General features: G+C 45.8%; 1 protein-coding gene across 7 annotated transcripts in view; it reads right to left on the bottom strand.

Moving 5' to 3' along the window:
• Positions 1–217: 217 nt before the first annotated feature.
• The window catches only part of Cenpf (centromere protein F), a 55,456-nt gene continuing 35,015 nt past the window's right edge, over positions 218–20,658 (bottom strand). For all 7 annotated transcript variants that reach the window (XM_063236721.1, XM_063236719.1, XM_063236720.1 and 4 more), the window contains 6 exons: positions 16,888–19,983; positions 15,587–15,739; positions 15,034–15,193; positions 13,275–13,748; positions 11,372–11,550; positions 218–2,425 (listed from right to left, as the gene is read on the bottom strand). In XM_063236721.1, the coding sequence (XP_063092791.1) occupies positions 2,234–2,425; positions 11,372–11,550; positions 13,275–13,748; positions 15,034–15,193; positions 15,587–15,739; positions 16,888–19,983 (4,254 nt within the window). In that variant the 3' untranslated portion in view covers positions 218–2,233. The remainder of the gene's footprint in view (positions 2,426–11,371; positions 11,551–13,274; positions 13,749–15,033; positions 15,194–15,586; positions 15,740–16,887; positions 19,984–20,658) is intronic.

Consider the following 20,658-nt stretch of genomic DNA (forward strand, 5'->3'; position numbering starts at 1 on the left):
GAATGTTTGAGGAAGAAGCACCATTTCAATCCAGCCCTTGATAAACAGATGAGAACCGGATTCCTGGTTTCTGGATCCGGTCTCTTTCACCATGTGATTTGCCAGCTGGGGTCTTGTGACTCAACCACTTTAGAAAGCAACTGGGAGCAGGGGATGCAGTGTAGTTATTTTTCATCTCGTGTCAGGCTCAGCTAATAGAATCACAAGTACTGACAGCTTGAGGAAAAGAATAATCAATGTTTATTTTTAAATAAAGATTTTGAACAAGGTCCTACAATTATAAAAATAAAAGCATTAGCCACTAGGCAGGTCCTTTTACAGGCACACATCTATCATTTCAGGGAAAGATCTGATACCCCTTTAAATGATGGTTCCAACCTACTTGTTAATTTTAGATGACGTCCTACAGAAAAAAGACTACACGGCACCAGTTTAAACCAGCCAAAGCCACCCAGCCCCTCTTCTGGGTGACATAAAGCAGTGTCACATATTACAGTATAATGCTAACATCTCCACCTGGGACTTTCGGTCTGCTATTTTTGAACAAGCTATGAAGGAGCATGAGATGAAACTGGCCATGCTTGGGGATATGCCCACATGGAGCCCGGACAGTGCTTCCATATGAGCATGCGTGTGAGTTTCCCCACCAGCAGCTCCTTGCTTGCTTGGTTCTGGCAGAGGCTCTGCTTTGAGAGTGAGCCTAACACTCCCTCTCCTTAGCTGCTCCCATTAGAAGCTTCTCTCTCATCTCCTGGTTGCCTTGGTGGAGTCTGCACTCTGCAAGGGGTCCAACCACTGCGTTCAGACACAGAAGTAGCAAAAGCAGGAACAATGGCAGTCACACCTATGAAAACACAGGGATCCCTCCAAGGAACTGCCCAGCCAGGCGTGGGGTGAACTGTCCCAGCAGCCAGCCTGCCCAGTCTCCATCCCAGGCATGTGACAACCTTGGGACAATTTACGATAAGGGTCTGCACTGACCTCAACTCGGAGTGACTGAAGAATTAAGAGCAAAGCGAAAATTGCTTTCAAGAAGAGAATACTGAACAGCTCACTAGACTTGAACATTATCCAATGACAGAGGCCTCCCTACAAAGCAGGATTTTAAATTATAAAATGATGTTTAGCAAGGTCCAAGCATCAGTCTTAACTTGAAAGCCAAGAACAAATTATCTTTTAATAAATCAGATCCTGAAAAACTTTTTTACCCTGCTCCAAGGACGTGAGGGTTTGTTCAAGTGTTTTGGGATTCAATATGGTACATTATGCCTGCATATTTTGAAAATACTATCGATACAAAGAGCTGGGAGGTATCGCATACTTGCATCCTGGCTAAGGTGACTTAACAGAATATACAACATACGAAGCACTGGTTAGACGTGTCTTGTTCTCAAATAATCTTTACAATCAACATTCTAAATTGTGTCTTTTAATATAACTAAATTTGTTCACTAAATATACTAATATTGGATATTTCAAACATCTCTGTCATCTGCTCAAGCATTTTTGCTTTCATAAGAGGCTGTCCCCACTAACAAGAAATGGTGCCAATATTCATAATACCTTTTGTATTTAGGAAACATTTTTACAAAGAAAAAAGTGATTTTTTATTAGAAAAAAAAAGGCCTTGTTTTAATACTATATCACCAGATAAGAAAATGCACACCAAAGAAATAAAACGGTCTTAAGGACAAAACATGACAGAAAGTATAACACGGTACACGTCTAACAATGAACTGGAAAAAGCACACACATATGTACAGGTTCTAGAAGCAGCAGTGACACATGAAACAGGCTTTTCCTTCATTTCACTCAGCTCAAAGAAACTTCCAATCGAAAATGATTGCATGTCTGACACTGCATACACAGAGGAAAGATTATAAAGGAGGGTTTCAGTTTTGCTAGAAATTGCCAAGTGAAAGTTTAAAACATGTAGAATCCGCACGCAAACAGAAGTTGTCACAGTTCTTGCCTTTCAATGGTAACACACCAGAAAGCTTTACACAGGACTATTTACATTATGGTAGAGGCCCACAGGGGAGGGCCCTGAGGATCAGTGCTTGCAAATTTGTCCCTTTACACCTGGGACGCTAAGGGGGAAAATGTACTGAGATCCCAGAGGCGTTTGCTCCGGAGTGCGAACGTGCTCCCTGATGAAGAAACGTCCTTGGACATTTCTCTGTCACTCTGTCCACCGCTGTCACCTCTCTGGGGTCCTGAAGCAGGGCTCCCTTCATTGGACCCGACAATTCTCGCTGTTCGGGGGGTCAGGCCTGGCGTCCAGGGTGGGGATAAGCAGGCTGCCCCTGGTTTTGGGGCCGTCCCTGGGACTGTGGGTGGTGCTCCTTCCTGGAGGGTAGCCAGCAGAGACAGGCTTCACGGTGGGCTCTGCAAACCCCGCTGGGCTCTTCTGTCGAAACTTGACCTGCAATACACACACCTTGGTCAGGGCCTGAAATCAGGTACATGTTCACGACATGAAAAGCAAGCACTGTATCATCAAGTTAGGAACCTGTACATGACTTTATTATTGCCTTTCCTGAGAACAGGCCCCCAGCTAACAGAGGACAGCATAGGATGGGGAACACAATCTCTAACGGGACATCAGATTCTTTTTGTCACTTCTGATGGTCACACTAGCTTTTGAAGCCACATGTGGCATTTTTAGACCAGAAGATCAACTCTTTGGAACAAAGTACCTGTTGGGGTTTACTGTGCATCCCTAATGCCCACAATACACTAGACCGTAGAGGAAATGTTGGAGAAATTCCTCATCCAAAGCTGCTTGTTTACCCCAGTGAACCCTGTCATGCAAATTGAGTAGAAATCAAGTCAGTGATACTACATCAGGTAGAAACTACTGTTACAACCTTTAAAAGACCCAGGACCTGGCCCTCATATTAAAAGTATTTTAATCATACTCTTCATATCATGTTTCTGTTTGGAGTCCAGCCCGGGCAACTTAGTGACTTAGTGAGACTGGTACAGCAGGCAGCTTTTTAGTAAGTTAATGGTCATATATTGTCCCAGTTTTACGTACTGGCATATAAGCATAGGGCTGTTATTTTAATGTTGATAACGTATGTTTTATGTAGCACAACACATGGATGATATTTGTTACAATGCAATAATGCACAAAGTATATAAGGTAAAGAAGAGTACAGATTAAGTTTATAAAATGGTACAGAATATGAATGCATTGGTGAAGAAATAGTTTCATTAGAATTACAGCTCTGGGTGCAGATGATAGAGCTCGGAGCTTCTTGTTTTGGTTTTGAAGCCCCAGTTTTGGTTTATAAGACCACATTAACACTTACACTACAAAGACTCATCATGTTAGTAGTTTATTTTGTAGTAGGGTCGTTAAGGGTATAAAGGTTAAAATTAATAGAAATACATAATCAGGGTTAGTTGACGAAGACAGTAAATGGGTATTATATCGGTTGGTCTCTGATCCATTTTAAAGCAACTAAACTTAACTACTGGAATTCAGAGAGGCATTCACTCAAAGGATGAAATGTTAGACTTCACTGTTTTGATAAATGAAGACTACGAATGATAGCTAGCATTAGGATAGAAAATATTAGTGCTTTACCCCCTCTAAGTTACTGGGGATGGAATATAGGATTACAGATGCGAATACAGAATACTTTGGTTTAGTATGTGGAGGAGGTTCCACAGGCTTGTGGATATGTCCTGTAAGTCTGGAAAGAAGTACACTAAAATTAGTAAAGTTAAAAATGAATAGAACACTTAAGATATCTTTAAGTATACAGGAGGAATAAAATGGAATTTTATCTGAGTTGATGCTTGAGGTATCGTTAGATCCAGTTTCATGAAGGAATAAATGAATGATTACAAAGCAGTGACAATAAATGGTAAAATGAAAAGCAGAAAAAAGAAAACGTCCACACTGCAAAGGCAAAAGCAGGAGTAAAGCACTCAAGATCTTTTAAAGAAAAAGAGGGAAGCAGGGTGGCAGCTGCAGTCCCAGCTACTTGGGAGGCTGAGGCTGAGGCAGGAGTTTGAGGCCCACATAGCAGGACCCTATCTCAGAAAACAAGTGGCGAAGTAAATAAACAGAAAAGAAAAAGAAGAAGCACTCTTAACCAGGGCAGACAGGTGTTGAGTGCAGGTTCTGGGGAAAGATACCTTCCCCGAGCAATAGACTTGCAAGGACCTCCTTCAAACACAAGCAGAGAACAAAACTGATTCTCCCATTTACATTCTTTATAAAGAACACGTGGCTTTCGAAGGCCCTGAAGCCGTTTCATTACACATGACCTAGGGAATCTGGCTAACACACCAGCTCCCTGGTCGGTTTGCTGCTTTGGTCTCAAGTCCTGGGCAGGATTCTGAAAAGGAATAACCTCGAAGGGACAGGGGTTAGTGGGAAATTCCACCCACGGCAAGCCGAAGGAAATACACAGCTTTCCTGGTACTATTGTATTTTTTATTTATTTGAGAAAAATAGTGCTTCCAAAGACAAGTGTTTCCCTTGAATGCTACAGATGCTGAAGTGTCAAATTTTTAGGTTCATCAAAAAGAGAAAGAGAGAGAGAGAGAGATCACATAAATAATGAATTGGGCCAGGAAGATTTTTTCTTAATCTCAATTAAATTCCTAATGTACGCTCACTGGTTTTTCCGTGTCAGAATCAATTTCTCTGACACTGAGCTGAGGAAACTGTACGCTGATCAGAGTTTAAACCATGGATTTGATTCCCGCCTTGGTCAATCAGCAAGGTCAAACCCAGCAGGCATTGAGTCTGTTAGAAAGTGGTCCACACCCTGCCTTACCAATGATATCTCAGCCACCCAGAGAGCAGACAGCAAAGATGTGGGTGTCTCGGTGAAAACGAACCCCACTAGCAGAAGGAAGTGCAAGTTCCCCAAAACCACTGACCAACACTATACTATGCACCACCATCCGAGCCAGGCTTTACTGTTTAGGGGCTAAGTACAGCAGATCGACTCTACATCACGACAGTTCCTGGGTATGTTTGTCCCAGGGACATAATAAACAGAGAATGAGCCACAGCCTGTCTGCATTTACCCATTTCCCAGCTGCTTTGAGCTTACCTGATGTCACTAAGTGACCTACAGAATCATCTCTCTCAACACCCAGCCGGTTAGGAAAGAGCTCACAAGCCTGAGTGTCTCATAAACTGAATTATTCAAAGGAAAATGGAAGCACCTTGAGACCACAATGTTCAGGGAAATGTATCAGATGCATGAGCTTAAATACTGTACGGTTTCTCTTATATAAGAGACTCGAAGGGTAAATGAAGAGCAAAATAAGAAACAAATCATAGAAAAAAGGGAGAAAGATCTTTTGCAAAAGGGAAGAGATCCAAGAGGAAAATGGGATTGGGGAAAGGGAGAAAAAGGAATTAAGATATGTTATATACATGAACCAACTCCATACAAGGAATGTAATCATCATGCACTGCAAACACACACAAATAAAAAATAAAAACTGAAAAACATAGTATTTTTCCTCAACCCAAAAAGCCCTGGGTGTCTAACCCACTGCTTTAGAAAAACACCACCTTGCTCCAAAGGTTTAAAGCTAAATGATGAAATATACTTCATGGATGAGGTAAGCATTTTGCTGGGTAACTCAGAAAATGTTGGATCAAACTGCAAATTACAAGTCCAGGTTTTGAAGAATTGAATCTAATCACATAGTCTCGGCTGCCTCCTTCCAAGCAGACCCCCTCCGTTCACTGCCAGGGTGAGGTTTCAGAGTAATTTCAAACCTGCAGGAAACCATGGTTACCACTGGGCACCAGCATGCTCAGAAGCGGGCTGAGCAGGCCCCCTAGTGTGCAAAGCTCTTTCTACTAGATAATAACTCTGAACGCCACAGGCAAACCACTTTTACCAGCAATTCCTCACTGGAAAAGAAAAAGAAAGACACTCTGGAGAACATGGCGGACAGACAACAGCAACTACTGAACGCTCTCTAAAGGCTCGGCTCAGAGGCCAGGAATGATGCGGACTAAGGAGATACGAACCAGTAGAGATATGCTCTCCTGACTCAGGAACGAACTGGGCTGAGAGAATCCAACTTGGAATACAGTCCTGGCGCTAAAATAGGAACAGAAAAATCTCGGTGTGGAGGCTCGACTCCGCGCCATTGGAAACCGCGGCTTGGATTTCCTGCCGCACGGCGGCCGGCCACCTCCACAGCGGCTCAGCAAGGAGAGACGCGACCGCCGAGCTCGGGAACGGAGTCGGAAACGCGACGGACAGGAAGGAAGGCTGACTGGAGGCGAGGTGAGCGAGGAACTGACTCCCTACCGCAGTCTGACTCCAGCGGAGGATTTTCTGGGCGCGGGCAGTCCTGTAAGAACAGGGCGCGGTGGCAACTGCAGCCGCACGGTTCCCTCTCGGACGGGATTGGTGAAAGGTGCCTGGCCGGAGGGACGCTGCTCGCGGACCCCCTAGGCTGGCCTAGCCCAGATCCCAGAGCCTGACGGTGGCCCGGAGGAGCGACCGACTTCCGCGTAGGCTGCCTCCTCCGCAACTCCCTGGGGCGCAGCGGTGAGCTGGAACAACTAGCCAGCGCAATTAGATCAAGCTGTAGCTGACAGGCAGGGAAGCCGGGCCTCCTGTGTAAGATTACATTTTATAAGGAACAGAAAATATGGGGAAGGGAAGCAACAAAAAAGGCTCCTCGACCCCCAATCCTGAGAATCAGGCAATAGTGGACACTGTACCAATATACATTAAGCGCCATTTAGAGAGCCTCATAGACCAATTCAGGAATGAAGTTATCAATGACCTGAAGCTAGAAGTATGCAGAATAGTTAGAGAAATGCTAAGCACCACCCAGGAAAAAGCAGATGGTGGAGTGGAAGAACAGAAAAAGAGGGGAGAATTGCTTGATGGAGAAAACAGAGAAAGCATTGAGTATGTGAAGCAGGTGCAAAGGGACTATCAAGAAATCAAGAAGTATACCCAAGACTGGCATAACAGCTTGAAAGAAACTAAGGACAGACTATCTGAATTGGAGGGCAGACTTGAAACATGGGAGAATGAAATGAAAAACTTCTTAAAAATAACAAAGAAACACACAGCAATAATACAAAGACAAGAAGATGATAAGAGGAGCCATAACTTAAGGATTAAGAACATAAAAGAAGAAGTAGGGACACAAACAAGTGAACTACAAAAGCTACTCACAGAAATAATCCAGGAGAATTTTCCTAATTTAGCAAAAGGTAAAGATACTCAAATGTATGAGGCATACAGGACCCCAGCTACCTACAACCCTAATAGAGAAACACCCAGGCATATAATAATAAAAATTCCAGAAATTCAATACAAGAAGAGAATATTAAAAGCTGTAAGAGACAAGAAACAGATCACTTACAAGGGAAGACCCATCAAAATTACAGCAGATTTCTCTTCACAAACCATCAAATCTCGAAGAGCATGGGGAGAAATAATTCAAGCTTTGAAAGATAATAATCTACAGCCAAGATTGAGATATCCTGCACAACTGTCCCTGGAAATTGATGGAAAAACGAGGTGCTTCCAAGATAAAGAGGAACTGGGGGAATTTGCAACCACCAATCCAACCCTACAGAAAGTATTGCAGGATATTCTAAAAAAAGAAAAATACAAAGAACCCAGAAATAGGGGCGGGGAGGCCACAACGAATAGAGCAGAGACCAAAACGAAGAAGACAAACTGACAGCTACTGACAGAAAAAGAGCTCAACAGAAATGAGACAGAGAAGATTGGATGATAGGAACAGCTTTTTTTGGAGAAAATGACATCTTAATAGGTAATGCTGATTTAGTACCATCTTGTTTTGAAGTCTCATCTAGCTTTTGTTCTTCTGTCTCCAATGGTCTAAACAGGTTGTATCTTATTGGATTTTACTATGTACAATAGTATAAGAAAAAAACCTTTTAAAGACAAGGAGATTATACAGAGACCATTGTTCATTTTCTGTTAGTCGATTCTAAATACTCTATAATGCTGTTATTCTCTTAAATGGATTTACATTGTTTTGATATACTTAATGCTACAGTATATGAAGTTGTACTCAAGGACTTCAGGGAGGGAGTCAATATGGTAACTATTTTTGGGTCAGGATTAGCTGGTGGTGAAACACTATTCTGCTTAAATGGTTATGTTTTGATCTGCCCTGTTTCGCTGTTATGCCCTCTTTTTTTCTCAATCTCCACTCCATTATTTACTTTTTTATTTTTACCCATTTAATTACAGGGAAAAATATAGCAGGATATAATATAGTAACCCACTTTGACTTTCTATTATCTCGATTTGAAGCCCTGTATTACTCTCACCATCTTGTTTTTGACTGAGGTTCCTATATTCTGTTTTGCTGGATAGTATCAGGTTCGAAAGTTTAGGCATCAGCTGAGAAGATAATGAGATTCATTATAACGCCCATTCTCGTTGACTTTTATCTACTTTTGAAGACCTACAATGTCTCCAATGTTTTGGTTTTGTCGGTTTTATTCTTTACGGTTTTGTTCAATTGTATTACAACTAATGATATAGGCAATTCTATTAGAAATAGCGGGAGGCATTAGGGTAACCATTGTTGATCACCTTGTATTATGTTTTTATATTATCTATTATGTCCACCCTTTTGACTTGACCGATTCTGTTCTGTTATGTCACATTTGGTTTTACTCTCTTCCAAAAAAGCAACAAGAACCATGGGAGCAATGAAACCCAAAATGTGTAATAGTCACTGTACAAAAGAGAGGAAAAGAAAGTGCTCTAAACTATATAACTGCATGTATATTTAAAAGTATAAGATAGAAAACGATATCACAGAGTTTTATTGGATCATTGAACAGAACTGTTTGCAGTATCATTGGTGGAATGTCCACTCTACAAGCTTTAATTTTGTGACTTGAACAATTATTTCTAAGATGGCAATATGTAATCCATTAACTAGTGATTTCCTACTGCGCATTTTTTTATTCTGTAAATCTGTATAACTTGTACCCCTTCACTGTTTTTTTTTCTTTCTTTTCTTTTCTCCTTAAATAAAAATTAAAAAATAAAAAAAAATAAAAAAAAAAAAAGAAAAGAAAAAGAAAAAATGAGCTGTGTGGTGATCTAGAGGATCCAATAAGATGATTTCCTAAGACGCCTTCACAAACATCTAAAGTCTGTGGTCACCTAAGACAACAGTCACAACTACGCTATCTGTGGATTTGTGGACATCAATCCTGGTACCGGACATAGGTGAATCCACAGACACAATCAGCTACCTACAATGCAGAAGACAGGTGACACGAAAGGAAGTCACAGTAGACAAGAGACGTGGAAAATGCTAGCTAAGTGTCATGGTTTAAGGGAGCAATGGATTCTTCCTTTGCTCTCCGGAAATATCAGACCTACAGGAATGGATATCACTTCTCACACAGAGGGCTGAGGGAGGCTCCTGGCCACCCACCCAGGAGGCGACCTGGTCCCCCCCAGGAGTCCGAGCCTGACCCATGCAGAGCAGCTCAGTGGCATTGTGTGACCAGGTTGAGGTCGGGCTTTGAAGTGTCAACCTTTAGAAGCACAAGCTGCCTTACATAGTTTTCCTCATGGTCACTGGCAACTCAGGACCCACTCCGCTACATTCTTCAGTACTGCACTGCTGGAGGAGCCACAAGCGAAACCAAAAGGAGAAAAGGAGAAAAACATACACAAATGGTGCAGTATTTCTAAGTCTAGTCACGGAGGCCCCACTTCAAAGGCTGAAAGAAAACCTTAAGGCTTTCCTCGCCCCTATTCATTTCCGTATAATATGTATCAGAGCTATCACTTGTGTATAACTCTTCCACATCAATCAAAACAAAGCAAAACAAAACAAAATCAATATGCAAATGTGTTTTGGTTTTCATACAACTAATCACCAACACATCTGCATTTTGGCATGCAAAATTCCAATGAGGAACAAACTTATGTAAGAATTATTACACTTAAAAAAGCTTTTTTTTTTTTTTGCTAGTTCTAGGTTCTCAGATCACATAAAACTCTGACAAGCAAAATTTTAAAGCTTCTTAAAGCCTCTCTAGCAATTTCCAACAATATTCCCACAGTCCCCAGTTTGAGGCACTGGCACTGCAGCAAGAGCAAGACTGTGACACAGAGAGAGGAGGCAGTAACCCTGGGATGCTGCATCTTTACAAGTCTCACTTTCTTCATTCTTAAAATAACCACTACTGCAGTTTAAATCTAAAATGGGCTCACAGGGAGGGATTCTGAGACTGCACTAGGGGGAGGTACAGACAATGTGCTGTACAGAGGCCGGATCTGGTTACGAGAAGTGGGTCCCCGAACAAGCACCCAGGAAGGGCTCCCCTTCCTCTCCAGTCCCTTCCTTCACTCACTACTTCCTGTCCCCATGCCATGGGCACCTCTCCTCTGCCAGACCCTGTGCCGGACCCTCCTGCCTCAGAGCCAGCCAACTACAGACTGAAAAGGAGCCAGAACGAACCTCTCCTTTCCTAAGTTGTGGGTGTCAGGTATTCGTCCCAGCAGGAGGAAAAGTGACTGAGACACCGCTGGCTGAGAGCTCACAACACGAGGTAAGTAGAATGCGTATGCAGCAGACACACAGGAATGGACACTAGTTCGCTAAGGGGCAAGAATGACTCCTAATCACTCATCTGGAAGGGGTGCATCTATCCCAGGACCTCAGACCCGGCTCTTTCTGACGCCTGCATACGAAAACAGCAGCTGCCGGTCTGGTTTATAGAAATAGGAGTAACACTCTGTTAGGCAATGCTCTCTGTGTGCTACACAGCGTTTTCTGGGCTGTCTATAAAGTACACAAGGCTGGGGATTTAGCTCGGTGGCATAAGCATCTGTTTTGCAAGCATGAGTTTGATCCCTGGTACCAAAAAAAAAGAAAAAAAAGACAAATATAAAGTACCACAGGTCACAAAGATCATGCCGTATCCTCAAAAAGCTCAACAGAGAAACCCAGGAAACAGCTCTTCCTTTAGCTATCTACCAACACAGTGCTTTCTCCAGAAAGCAAACAGTGTCGCAAGAAGACTCGGTAGCTGGGGGCAGATGAGAATGGGAAGTTTGAAAACACAGCCATGGGTGCAGGGGAACCCACCCTCAAACCCCGAGAGCCTCCTGACAGCTCCTCTGCACTGTCACACCAGTGAATTCACTGGCAAGGCGAGGATGAGCTCCTGTCACAGGACCCTGGAACTCTCTTCCCCCCCACCCCAACTCATCTACACCATGTCAGGGAGGAGGTCGGCCTTGGAGGGCTGCGGAGTTGGGGTGACACAGAGTAGGACACAAGCCTGGACCCCCCTGGAACTTCCTGGGTCACAGACTGGAACCCAATGTTCACTAGAGTTTACCTTTTGAGATCTGCTGCCACCAGCTGTCGGTTTGGGGGACTTTGCAAGATTTTCTTTGCCCACACTCTGAGGAGATAGGACAGACTTCTGTGCAGCCAGGCGAGGGCTGGTCCTGGTGGCCATGGTGGTCCTCCGCAGGACATAGGGGCTGGTCTTTCCGGAGGGGATGTCAGCAAATCCTGCAGGCAAAGACACTGGCTGTCAAGGCCGCCGGGTGCAATTCCACACACAGCGGCAAGACCATCGCATTTGGCAAAGTCTTAACACACACAAGGTAACTCCAAATACTTTCTTCCAGCCCTGGGGCCGGGCACTACACTTCAGTTTCCCTGGAAGTCACCAACTCCAGCGAATTACTACCACGTTTTCTCTTTTTAGAGACAAAGAACTACATGGGAAAAGAGGGGAGAGGTAGCGGGATGCACCAAAAAAGTTTTCTTTTGCTGCTCCTATGTGGATATTCTAGCTTGCAATATTCTAAAATCAAAAAACACCAGCAGACATTATTATAAAATCTGGATTGGGGGAAGAAAAAAAGAGAGAAAGAGGGCAACGTGGAAAAAAAATCCAAAAAGCCAGCTAATACTTCAAGGGAGGAAAGGGAGAACAATACCAGTGTTCAGGCAGCCACTCAGCCGCAGGGCAAGGTAGAGGCAGCCTGGCCTTCCGAGAGTGACCACGCCTCTGGCTTGTGTCAGCTTCTTCCAGACAGCAGACAGGGACAACAAGGAGAAAAGGCCACCACCCCACGAAGAATAAGAGACAGCGCACTGCACTCCCGAGAGGTACTCAGGGCTGAGGCAGTGGCTCTTTTTATGCCTTTACAAATAAAAGTCACCCATCAGAAGGAGAGAGCTGACTCTTCGCTACAATTACTCAGGACCATGTTTCCAGCGGTCTACAGCAAGGACAGAGTTTTGACTGTGGGAGGAGGACTTCTGTGCAACCCTGCTTCAGTAATAAAATAAGACTAAACCCAGAGAGAGAACATCTATGTGCCCAGATGTTGCCAATTTGACTGCTATGGAAATTTCTAACCTCTGAACACCACCACCAGTAACAGGTGGTTCTTTGGCCAGACCTGCATCCCATGGCCGCACCTAGGCCAGCACTGAGTTTAAAAAAACATGAAAAATAAAAAGCGTGTTCAGTGGCACCAGCCTCAGGCCCAGTGTCCTCCTCACCCACTGTCTGGATCAGACACAAGGGAGAGCGGCGTGCTGGTTTGTTTACATGTCCCCCAAAGCCTCATGCAGTCATGGGGGTGACCGAGTCTAGTGTTTGTGATTGGCTCATTGCCTGGTGCTGCACCTGCCCGGGGCAGGTAACTGGCATACAGCATAGGGGAGGAAGGAGGTGGGCTTTCACGTTTTGGGCTTTCACTGGTTACTGGCTGCTGCCATGAATGGGCAGCCACTTAGCCACGCCAACCTGCTTTGGTGCCAGCTGAGTATGACCTGAAATCTCCACGAACTATTAGCTAAAAAAATCTTTCCTTCCTTCATTCTGGGCATCAAGTATTTTCCCTCAGCAAATAAGAGAAAAGTAACCAAGACAGTGGGGAGTCCCTGAAGAAATATCAAATTCTAAGCAGGTTTCCGCCAATGATTTTTCAAAGCCCCCAGCTCTTCTCTGCAATGGGTCATGAGGAATTAATCCTAGTCATTTTTTCAGGAAGGTTAGCTAGATTTACTGCACAATAATCCAAAACTCTAAGAAGTCAGTGTTTCTATTTTTTTAATATGTGAATAATTATATAAAAGTTCCCCCCCAAAAATGTGTAATTTTCAGGGTTTTTTGCTGTTTTGCAGAGCTGGGGACAAAACTCTCACACACGCTAGGGACATGCTCTATCACAGAGCTGCAGCCGGGGCCTGGGATACTGTTTTCAAAGTACGTATACCTTTCTTTACAACTTCGGGGAGTCCTTCAGGCTCGAACTCTTCTTCATCCTGATCAGGGTGGGGGCTACCACTTCTGATTGCTTTCCGACTTTTTTTCGGAAAGGTCTCAAGAGTGGCAGGCGTCAGTCCTCCTCCGCTCTCCCAGGCCCCACTGGACCTCTGCCTCTTGCCAGCAGCTTTACTTCGGCCAGATGACATCTTCCTTTCACCAGCCGAAGGGACTGCAGATGGCCCTGGCGTGACCAAACTTGCCAGAGGTGAACCACTGGGATCGAGCTTAGCTGGCTGAGAACTCAGGCGAGTGACCTGCGTTTCTAACATTTCCTTGGCTCGCTCTAACTTCTCATGGCTGATCAGCAGGGAGCAGTACTTATCCAGGTACTCGTCGGCTTCCTTGGCTTTTTCTTCAAGAGCTTCTTTTAGCTCTCTGATCTCGGTCGTGAGCTCCTCCACCTCAGCCTCCAAAGCAGCACCTGTCCCGAAGACAGTGACACATACATGCAATTGGAGGCTGCTCCTGGCACTAGGCAGGGAGCATCTCAGAGCCCTGCTCCCCACCTTACCAGACCGATTCGGGAGAATTATCTGTTTGTGTTAGAGTCCAGAGGACTCTCATTTTGGCATGTATCATATCCGGGTACGAATTCTTGGGGAGTCACTTAAATAAAATCCACCCCTATCTCTACCTCCTTTGTCAGTCAACCTGTTAAACTTCCTTGAGGAAGGAGATACACGAGTTGAAATAAGTAAACATGTCTACCTTCTTTTCACCCATCCATTCTTTCCACAATAAGCAAATGAACAACAGAAGTCAGATCTCTGTTGTACAGCTGTAGGGACCCATGGGACCCAGTGACAGGGGAAGTCCTAGTGGCACTGGAGTCCTGGAGAACAGGAGTTTGGGGAAACAATATGAAGCTTTAGTCATTATCTGACATGGGTGGCTTTAAATCTATCGGGGAAAAAAAAAAATCTCCAAAATTCCAACTTACTCCAAAACAGAGACACAGCTGATGGCCCTGTCAAGCTATGGCGCATGGCAGCCACTCATGCCAGCCGCTGTCACACCCCCCCCCCAGGGGAGCCTGTCCCTTTGGGAGTGCACACAAGGAGAGGTATCTCTCAGATTTTTAAATTTTGCTTACAGACCCCAAAATTTAGTTCCCTGCACCTTCTTAGTTGACCCATGAGGCTGGGCCAGGTCAGAACCAGCTACTCACAAGTTAGCAATGTCATTAAAGGTCAACCCGCCTGTAACGAAGAGACTACACTTCAATGGACCTGAACGTGAAAAACTCTTCTTACAGGCTCACAGGCAAAAGGCAACACCTGCCAGGCATAGTGATGCATGCCTATAATGCCAGCACGCGGGAGGCTGAGGCAGGAGGACCACTGTGAGTTCGAGGCCACCTGGGGCTACCTAGTACATTTAAGGCCAGCCTGAATGACATAGCAAGACCCTATCTCAAAAACACAAAGAAAGAAAAACAACAAACAATGAAAAAAAGGTGGCACTGGAGTGTTTTCAAGTTTTGAAGAAGATGAAACAACTCCTCTGCAAAACCAGGCTTTGTTCAAAGTCCTACAGGGAGGGAGCCCAAGCAAAGCCACACACTCAGAAACTGGAAAGTGAAGAGCTACTGAAAACAGGCTCACAACACAGCTCTAAAAATAGCTCCTCTGCACGCACACCTAGGTGTGCTCTTGCACTAACGGGAAGCTGTCTGAGGTAGCCAGCCTTCCCACTGCCGCACCCACCTGTATTTTGCTTCTGCGCCGCTTCTAACTGAGACAGCTCTTTCTGCAACATTTTCTTCTCCTCTTCCAGCTGTTTGCAGGATTTGAGCAACAACTTTATTTTCCCAAGAGCACGTTCATTTTCCTTCTTCAGCTTATCTACATATTTTAGGTGGTCTGCCTGCAAAACCAAGAAACCCCCTGAAAACCTGGAATCTCCTTTTATACGGCATAAGGAAAAGCAGCTATGAAATAAAGAAGCATACATCATAAACATGACATCCGAGGATGCAGAGACCCCACACTCGGCTTCCTACACTTCCCTGACACACCTGTGGTGTCACCATCTGTCCTTAGCATCACAAGCATCCATCCTGGCTCCTAAGATCATGGCCATGGCTCGGAGGCTCATGATGGCACTAAACGCTCTTAAGTCTGAGCACAACACAAGCCCGGGATTACTTTGGTTCAAAAGCTAAGAACAGTTCAGCACCTTTCAGGTCTTACAAAAGCCATCCAGGAGTGCGCACACTGAATTAGCTGCCGGCTACGAAGCTACAACAGAGAAACTTACTTTGCTGCTCTTTACTTCTTCCAACAGCGCATTTAACTTTTCCGTGAGCCTAGTTTTCTCTCCGCTGTATTCTTCTTCTAGCTTCGTTGTCTTCTGTGCCATATCCTGCACTTTCCCCTGCAGCTCAGCCTCCCTGGCAGTCAAGGTGCTTACCTGTAATTCAGAGTTCATTAGCAGCTGCTTTGGGGCTCTGTTTCACTCACAGTAACACCTCTGGGGCAGCCTTTCCTGACACTGACCGTGGCCTCCAGTAACAAAACAGTGGCCTCCTGGCTAATGCACCCTTCCCCTGTTTGTGCAAGGTATCTTTCAAACCTGCCAGTAAGCCTGCCTTCGCTTCTCAGTAGAGATCTAAAGGACAGTACTAAGGAGAAGTCAAAAACTCCCACACATGTGTTATTAATTTTAACTGAATACCAGAGAATAATTTATGAGGCAGTACTTTTGATTATCAGTTCCTGGGTCTCAACCTCCACCCCCAGCAGAGCTATGCTCAGTACAAACCTGCAAAGGTTCTGCTGCCCGCATTTGCCCCTTGCAGTTGAAGCCACGTGGTGCAGTTTATCTCAGCCTCTCGGCTAACTGTTCTCTCTTGCAAGGTGTACAACAGTTAGGGTGAATTATAGTTTTTGATATTCATTTTTTTTATTCTTTGTTGAGTAAAGATTTTATAAGAAGGAATCACGGGGCTGGGGGTTTAGCTCAGCGGCATAAGCACCTGCCTTGCAAGCAGGTGGTCGTGAGTTCGATCCCTGGTACCGATAAAAATGAAAAAGACAAAAAAAAAAAAAAAAAAAGAAGGAATCACTTTCCCAGAACAATAGGTAAATAATTTGGACTCATTCAGCCTCTCGGAAGGCAGAACTCCCCTTTGGCCATTAGCAAACAAAAGAGCAGTGTAAAAAAAGAAAGGGGCATTAAAGAAGGGTCTCCAGGCACAGAGCCCCCAGACAAACATGCTCCACGATCCCTGTGTGCTTTGGGCTACAACCATATCAGTATCTTTAAAAGTAATTTCTCTAAAAAGTAAAAAGGAGCAAGGGAGAGGATCACCTCCAACCCTAAGTAGTATCACTATGGTCTCTAATGGGTCCTCAACTGGGTCCGGGGAAGCTACTCCAAAATAAGGGAGCTGGAAGAATCAGAGGCATGCAAGGCACCAAGCTTCCCCAGAAGGGAGCGCCACATCCCCACAAACCTAACACCTTTCCAAGTTCCGTGCCACCCAGTAGGCATCATATTTGGAGAAATTTTACTCCCCAACCACATATTTAAATATAAACCAATATAAGGCCACTCACTTTTTCAACCAAGGACGTGTTTTCCCCTCTTGTCGATGTGAGCTCACTCTCCAGCTCCTTGCACGAATTCTGCAACACCTCAAAGGAGTCCTGCAAGGCGTGGTTCTTGGACTGCAGCTCTTGGACCTTCTGCTCCAGCTCCACAGCCAGAGTCCCCAGTGCCGCTTTCTGCTCCTGCCAGCGCTGCTGCTCGCCTTCCACCTGCGCCAGCTTGGAGGCGAGCTGCTCCCGGTCTTGAACTTGACCTTTCAGCCAACTGAGCTCCTCCTCCTTCTCCTCTAGTTTCTGCTTGCTGTTTTCAGCTTCCTGCATGAGGCTGTTCACAGAAGATTGCAAAACAATATAATTATGTTTGGCTTCCTCGAGGTCCTGGAGCAACTGAGCCTTCTCCAGCTCAAGAGAATCCACTCGACTGCTCAGGGTCTGCTCCTTGGTCTCGAGGTCCCGGAGCAACTGAGCCTTCTCCAGCTCAAGAGAATCTACTTGACTGCTCAGGGTCTGCTCCTTGGTCTCGAGGTCCTGGAGCAACTGAGCCTTCTCCAGCTCAAGAGAATCCACTTGACTGCTCAGGGTCTGCTCCTTGGTCTCGAGGTCCTGGAGCAACTGAGCCTTCTCCAGCTCAAGAGAATCCACTTGACTGCTCAGGGTCTGCTCCTTGGTCTCGAGGTCCCGAAGCAACTGAGCCTTCTCCAGCTCAAGAGAATCCACTTGACTGCTCAGGGTCTGCTCCTTGATCTTGCAGGCCTCCAGGTCACTGGACAGAGCTGTCCTCTCAGTCAGCAGTTTTATTTGCGCTTGAAGCATGTGCATTGCAGTTTCAGATTCCTCTCGCATCTGAACTTTCTGGTCCTCTTTCTCTTGCAACCGTTTTTCCAATGAAGAGTTTAAGATTTCTAATTCAGACACCTGCGCTTGCTCTTCTCGCAGGCCCTTAGTCAGCTTTTCTTTTTCAGACTTTATGTTAACAAGATCGGCTTCCAGGTCTCTGAGGTGTTGGGATAGCTCCTGGACTTCTGCTTTGAGTGTCTGCACCTCGGCTCTGGAATTCTCGGCCTCACGAACTGCCTGTTCTAGGTCTCTCCCCGACAGCTCCAGCTCCCTTTCAAGACCCTCAACTCTGCCTTTCAGCAAGTCCTCGCGACACTGGCTTTCCTTCAGCTGCTCTAGGACCTGAAGCTGCTCCTTGCGATCAGCTTCCACACAGGCTCTGAGCCTCCCGATGTGGCCCCTCAACCGTGCCACTTCGCTCCCTGGGGTGTCCAGGTTCTCTTCCCTGGCCTCTGGGGTCCCGTGGTCCTCACACGAGGCTGCCACCTCCTCAGTCAGCTCTCTCAATTGCGCCTGAATTGTCTCCACCATCGTTTTTGAGTCTTCTTGCATCTGCACTCTGGCCCGCTCCTTCTCTTCTACCAGACTTCTAAGCGAGGAGACCAGCGCCTCTAATTCCTCCACGTGACCCTGCTTCTCCTGCAGCTGCTTGGCCAGATCTCCCTTCTCCGACCTGAGCACGGCAAGGTCTGCTTGGGAATCTCGCAGGCTCTCACCCACTTCCTCCACCTGTGCTCTGAGGATCTCCACCTCAGCTTTGGCGTTCTCGGCGTCCAGGATCACCAGCTCTTGGTTCTCCTCGGACATCTGCAGCTCCCGCTGGAGACCCTCCACCTTGTCCCGGAGCACATCGTTCTCCCTCTCACTTCCTCGCAGCTTTTGCAGGACGTCGAGCTGCCGCTTCTCGTCAGCCTCAATGCGCACACGCAGCTTCTCCATGCCCTCCCGCAGCTGGTGCACCTCCTCCTGGGTGGAGCAGAGTCGCTCTGCAAACTTATCCTTCTCCAGACGTGCCACCTCCAGGGCTCTGGACTCAATCAGCCTTTCCTGTTCCAACTCCCTCAGTCTGGCCTCCAGGCTTTTAGCCTCCCTGACCAATGATGCCTTCTCCTCCTCCAATTGTCTGACTTGGCTTTCCAGCTCCTGCACTGCGGAAGACAGTGCCTGGGAGTCCCCTTCCAACCTCTGCAGCCGCTCCTGCAGGTCACCTTTGTCCTCCAACAGCTGGCTCACCTGTGAGGACAGAGCCTCAAGGCCAGCCGCTTTGTCCCTGATCTCAGCCTCTAGCACCTGGACTTTCTCCTTCATGATCTCACCCATCTGGGTCAGGGTTTGGTTTTCTTTTTTCATAGCCTCTAATTCTCCATCAAGGTGTTTTCTCTCGCTTGTGGCCACAGAGAGTTCTTCTTCAAGGCGGACAATCGCTTTCTGATTATTTTCATTTTCTTTTTCCAGACACAGCTTCTCAGTTTGAGCCACCTCCAAATCGGTTTCCAGGGCAAGGGCGCGACATTCAGCTCTTGCGTTCTCAGCCTTGATCCTGTCCAGCTCATCTTCCAGGTGGAGAAATCGCTCCTTCCAGTTCTCATCCACCTTGGTGACGTTCTCTTCAACTACTTCCTCTGAGGATTCATTGGTGCCCATTTCTAAATTAGAACTGAGGGTCTGGGAAGTCTCTATACTCGGGCCTAATTCCTGGCCAGCACACAAGAAGGCTTCCAGTCTTTCAGTTAAGTCACATTTTTCTTTCTGGAGTTCCTCGACTATTCTTTCCAATTGTAAGCATATTTCAATCTTGGTCTTTAGTTGTAGTTCCTGCGACTCAAGTTTTGCACCTAAGTCTTTTATTTCACTTAGCAAACTTTGAACTTTTCTGTCCTGGTCCTCTACAGCATGACACAATCTCAGATTCTCATTCACTGTCTCCTTGACCTGCAGCTGGAGATGCTGGATGGACACGTGATTCTCCACAAACTCCATGGGTACTAAAGCATGAGAGTCACAAGACAAGAGCTCAGGAGTGTGCTCGAGACAGCCCTGGCTTTTGTCTCCTGCTGCTGCCCCATCACTGGTTTCTGAGGGCCTTTCCCCAGCTCCAGGTGTAACAGGCAGGGTCCCAGAGGCCACCTCAGTCTCTACATGGAGGTCCTGCCGGACAGCCTCTTCACATATCTGGTGATTGTCCTGCTGTGGTGTTTCTTCCGTAATTTCTGAAGTATTTTCTTCCAATTCTTTTAAGGCACAGCCATCATTTTGATCTTCAATAGCCTGTCATCATAACACAGAAGAGGAATGCATGTTATTCTTCAAGAACTGAAGGCCTCTCTCATTACGTTACAGGAAATGGCGTCCAGCCTCTGCCAAGCACTTGTCCCCAAACAGCACATCCTCGCCACAAGCTCCCATCTTTCTCCCTCTGTCCCAACTGTGACTCAACACAGGTAAACATTCAGGAGGTGCCACCTATGTACAAGGCCCTGGGCATGGTATTTACCAGGAAGACGAACCCTTTCTTGATGCAACTAAATTTTAACACATTGAAATTTCACCTTTTCTTCCTTGCTAGGAATATTCTACACACTTTAAAGACTAGAGTCCTTCTGTGATTATCAAAAATAGAATGAATAAATTCCATGCAAAATGTCCAGCCTTCATCTTCAGTGTTTATGATATTCTTAATCAGAGAAGGCCGTGCAGGTTCATGACCAGCCACCTGGCCCAAGGCTTCACCCCTATCTGTCCAGCACCCACTCTGCCCATTCCTGGGTAAACTGCATGTGGGCTTGTTTCCTTCTCATCTATGAAAGGAAGGCTGCTCTTGTGATGACACTTGCCCCCCACCATGAGCTGTCCCCCAGCTCACAGAGGCAGACAGTGAGACTCACACACTGCTCCTGCTGTTAGAAAAGCTGCTGATGAGAAGTGCAAAGTTGAAGTAATGAA

This window comes from Cavia porcellus, unplaced genomic scaffold, assembly GCF_034190915.1.
Source record: "Cavia porcellus strain 051 isolate PalLab524CR breed Dunkin Hartley unplaced genomic scaffold, mCavPor4.1 scaffold_26, whole genome shotgun sequence".
In the NCBI taxonomy this organism is placed as follows: Eukaryota; Metazoa; Chordata; class Mammalia; order Rodentia; family Caviidae; genus Cavia; species Cavia porcellus.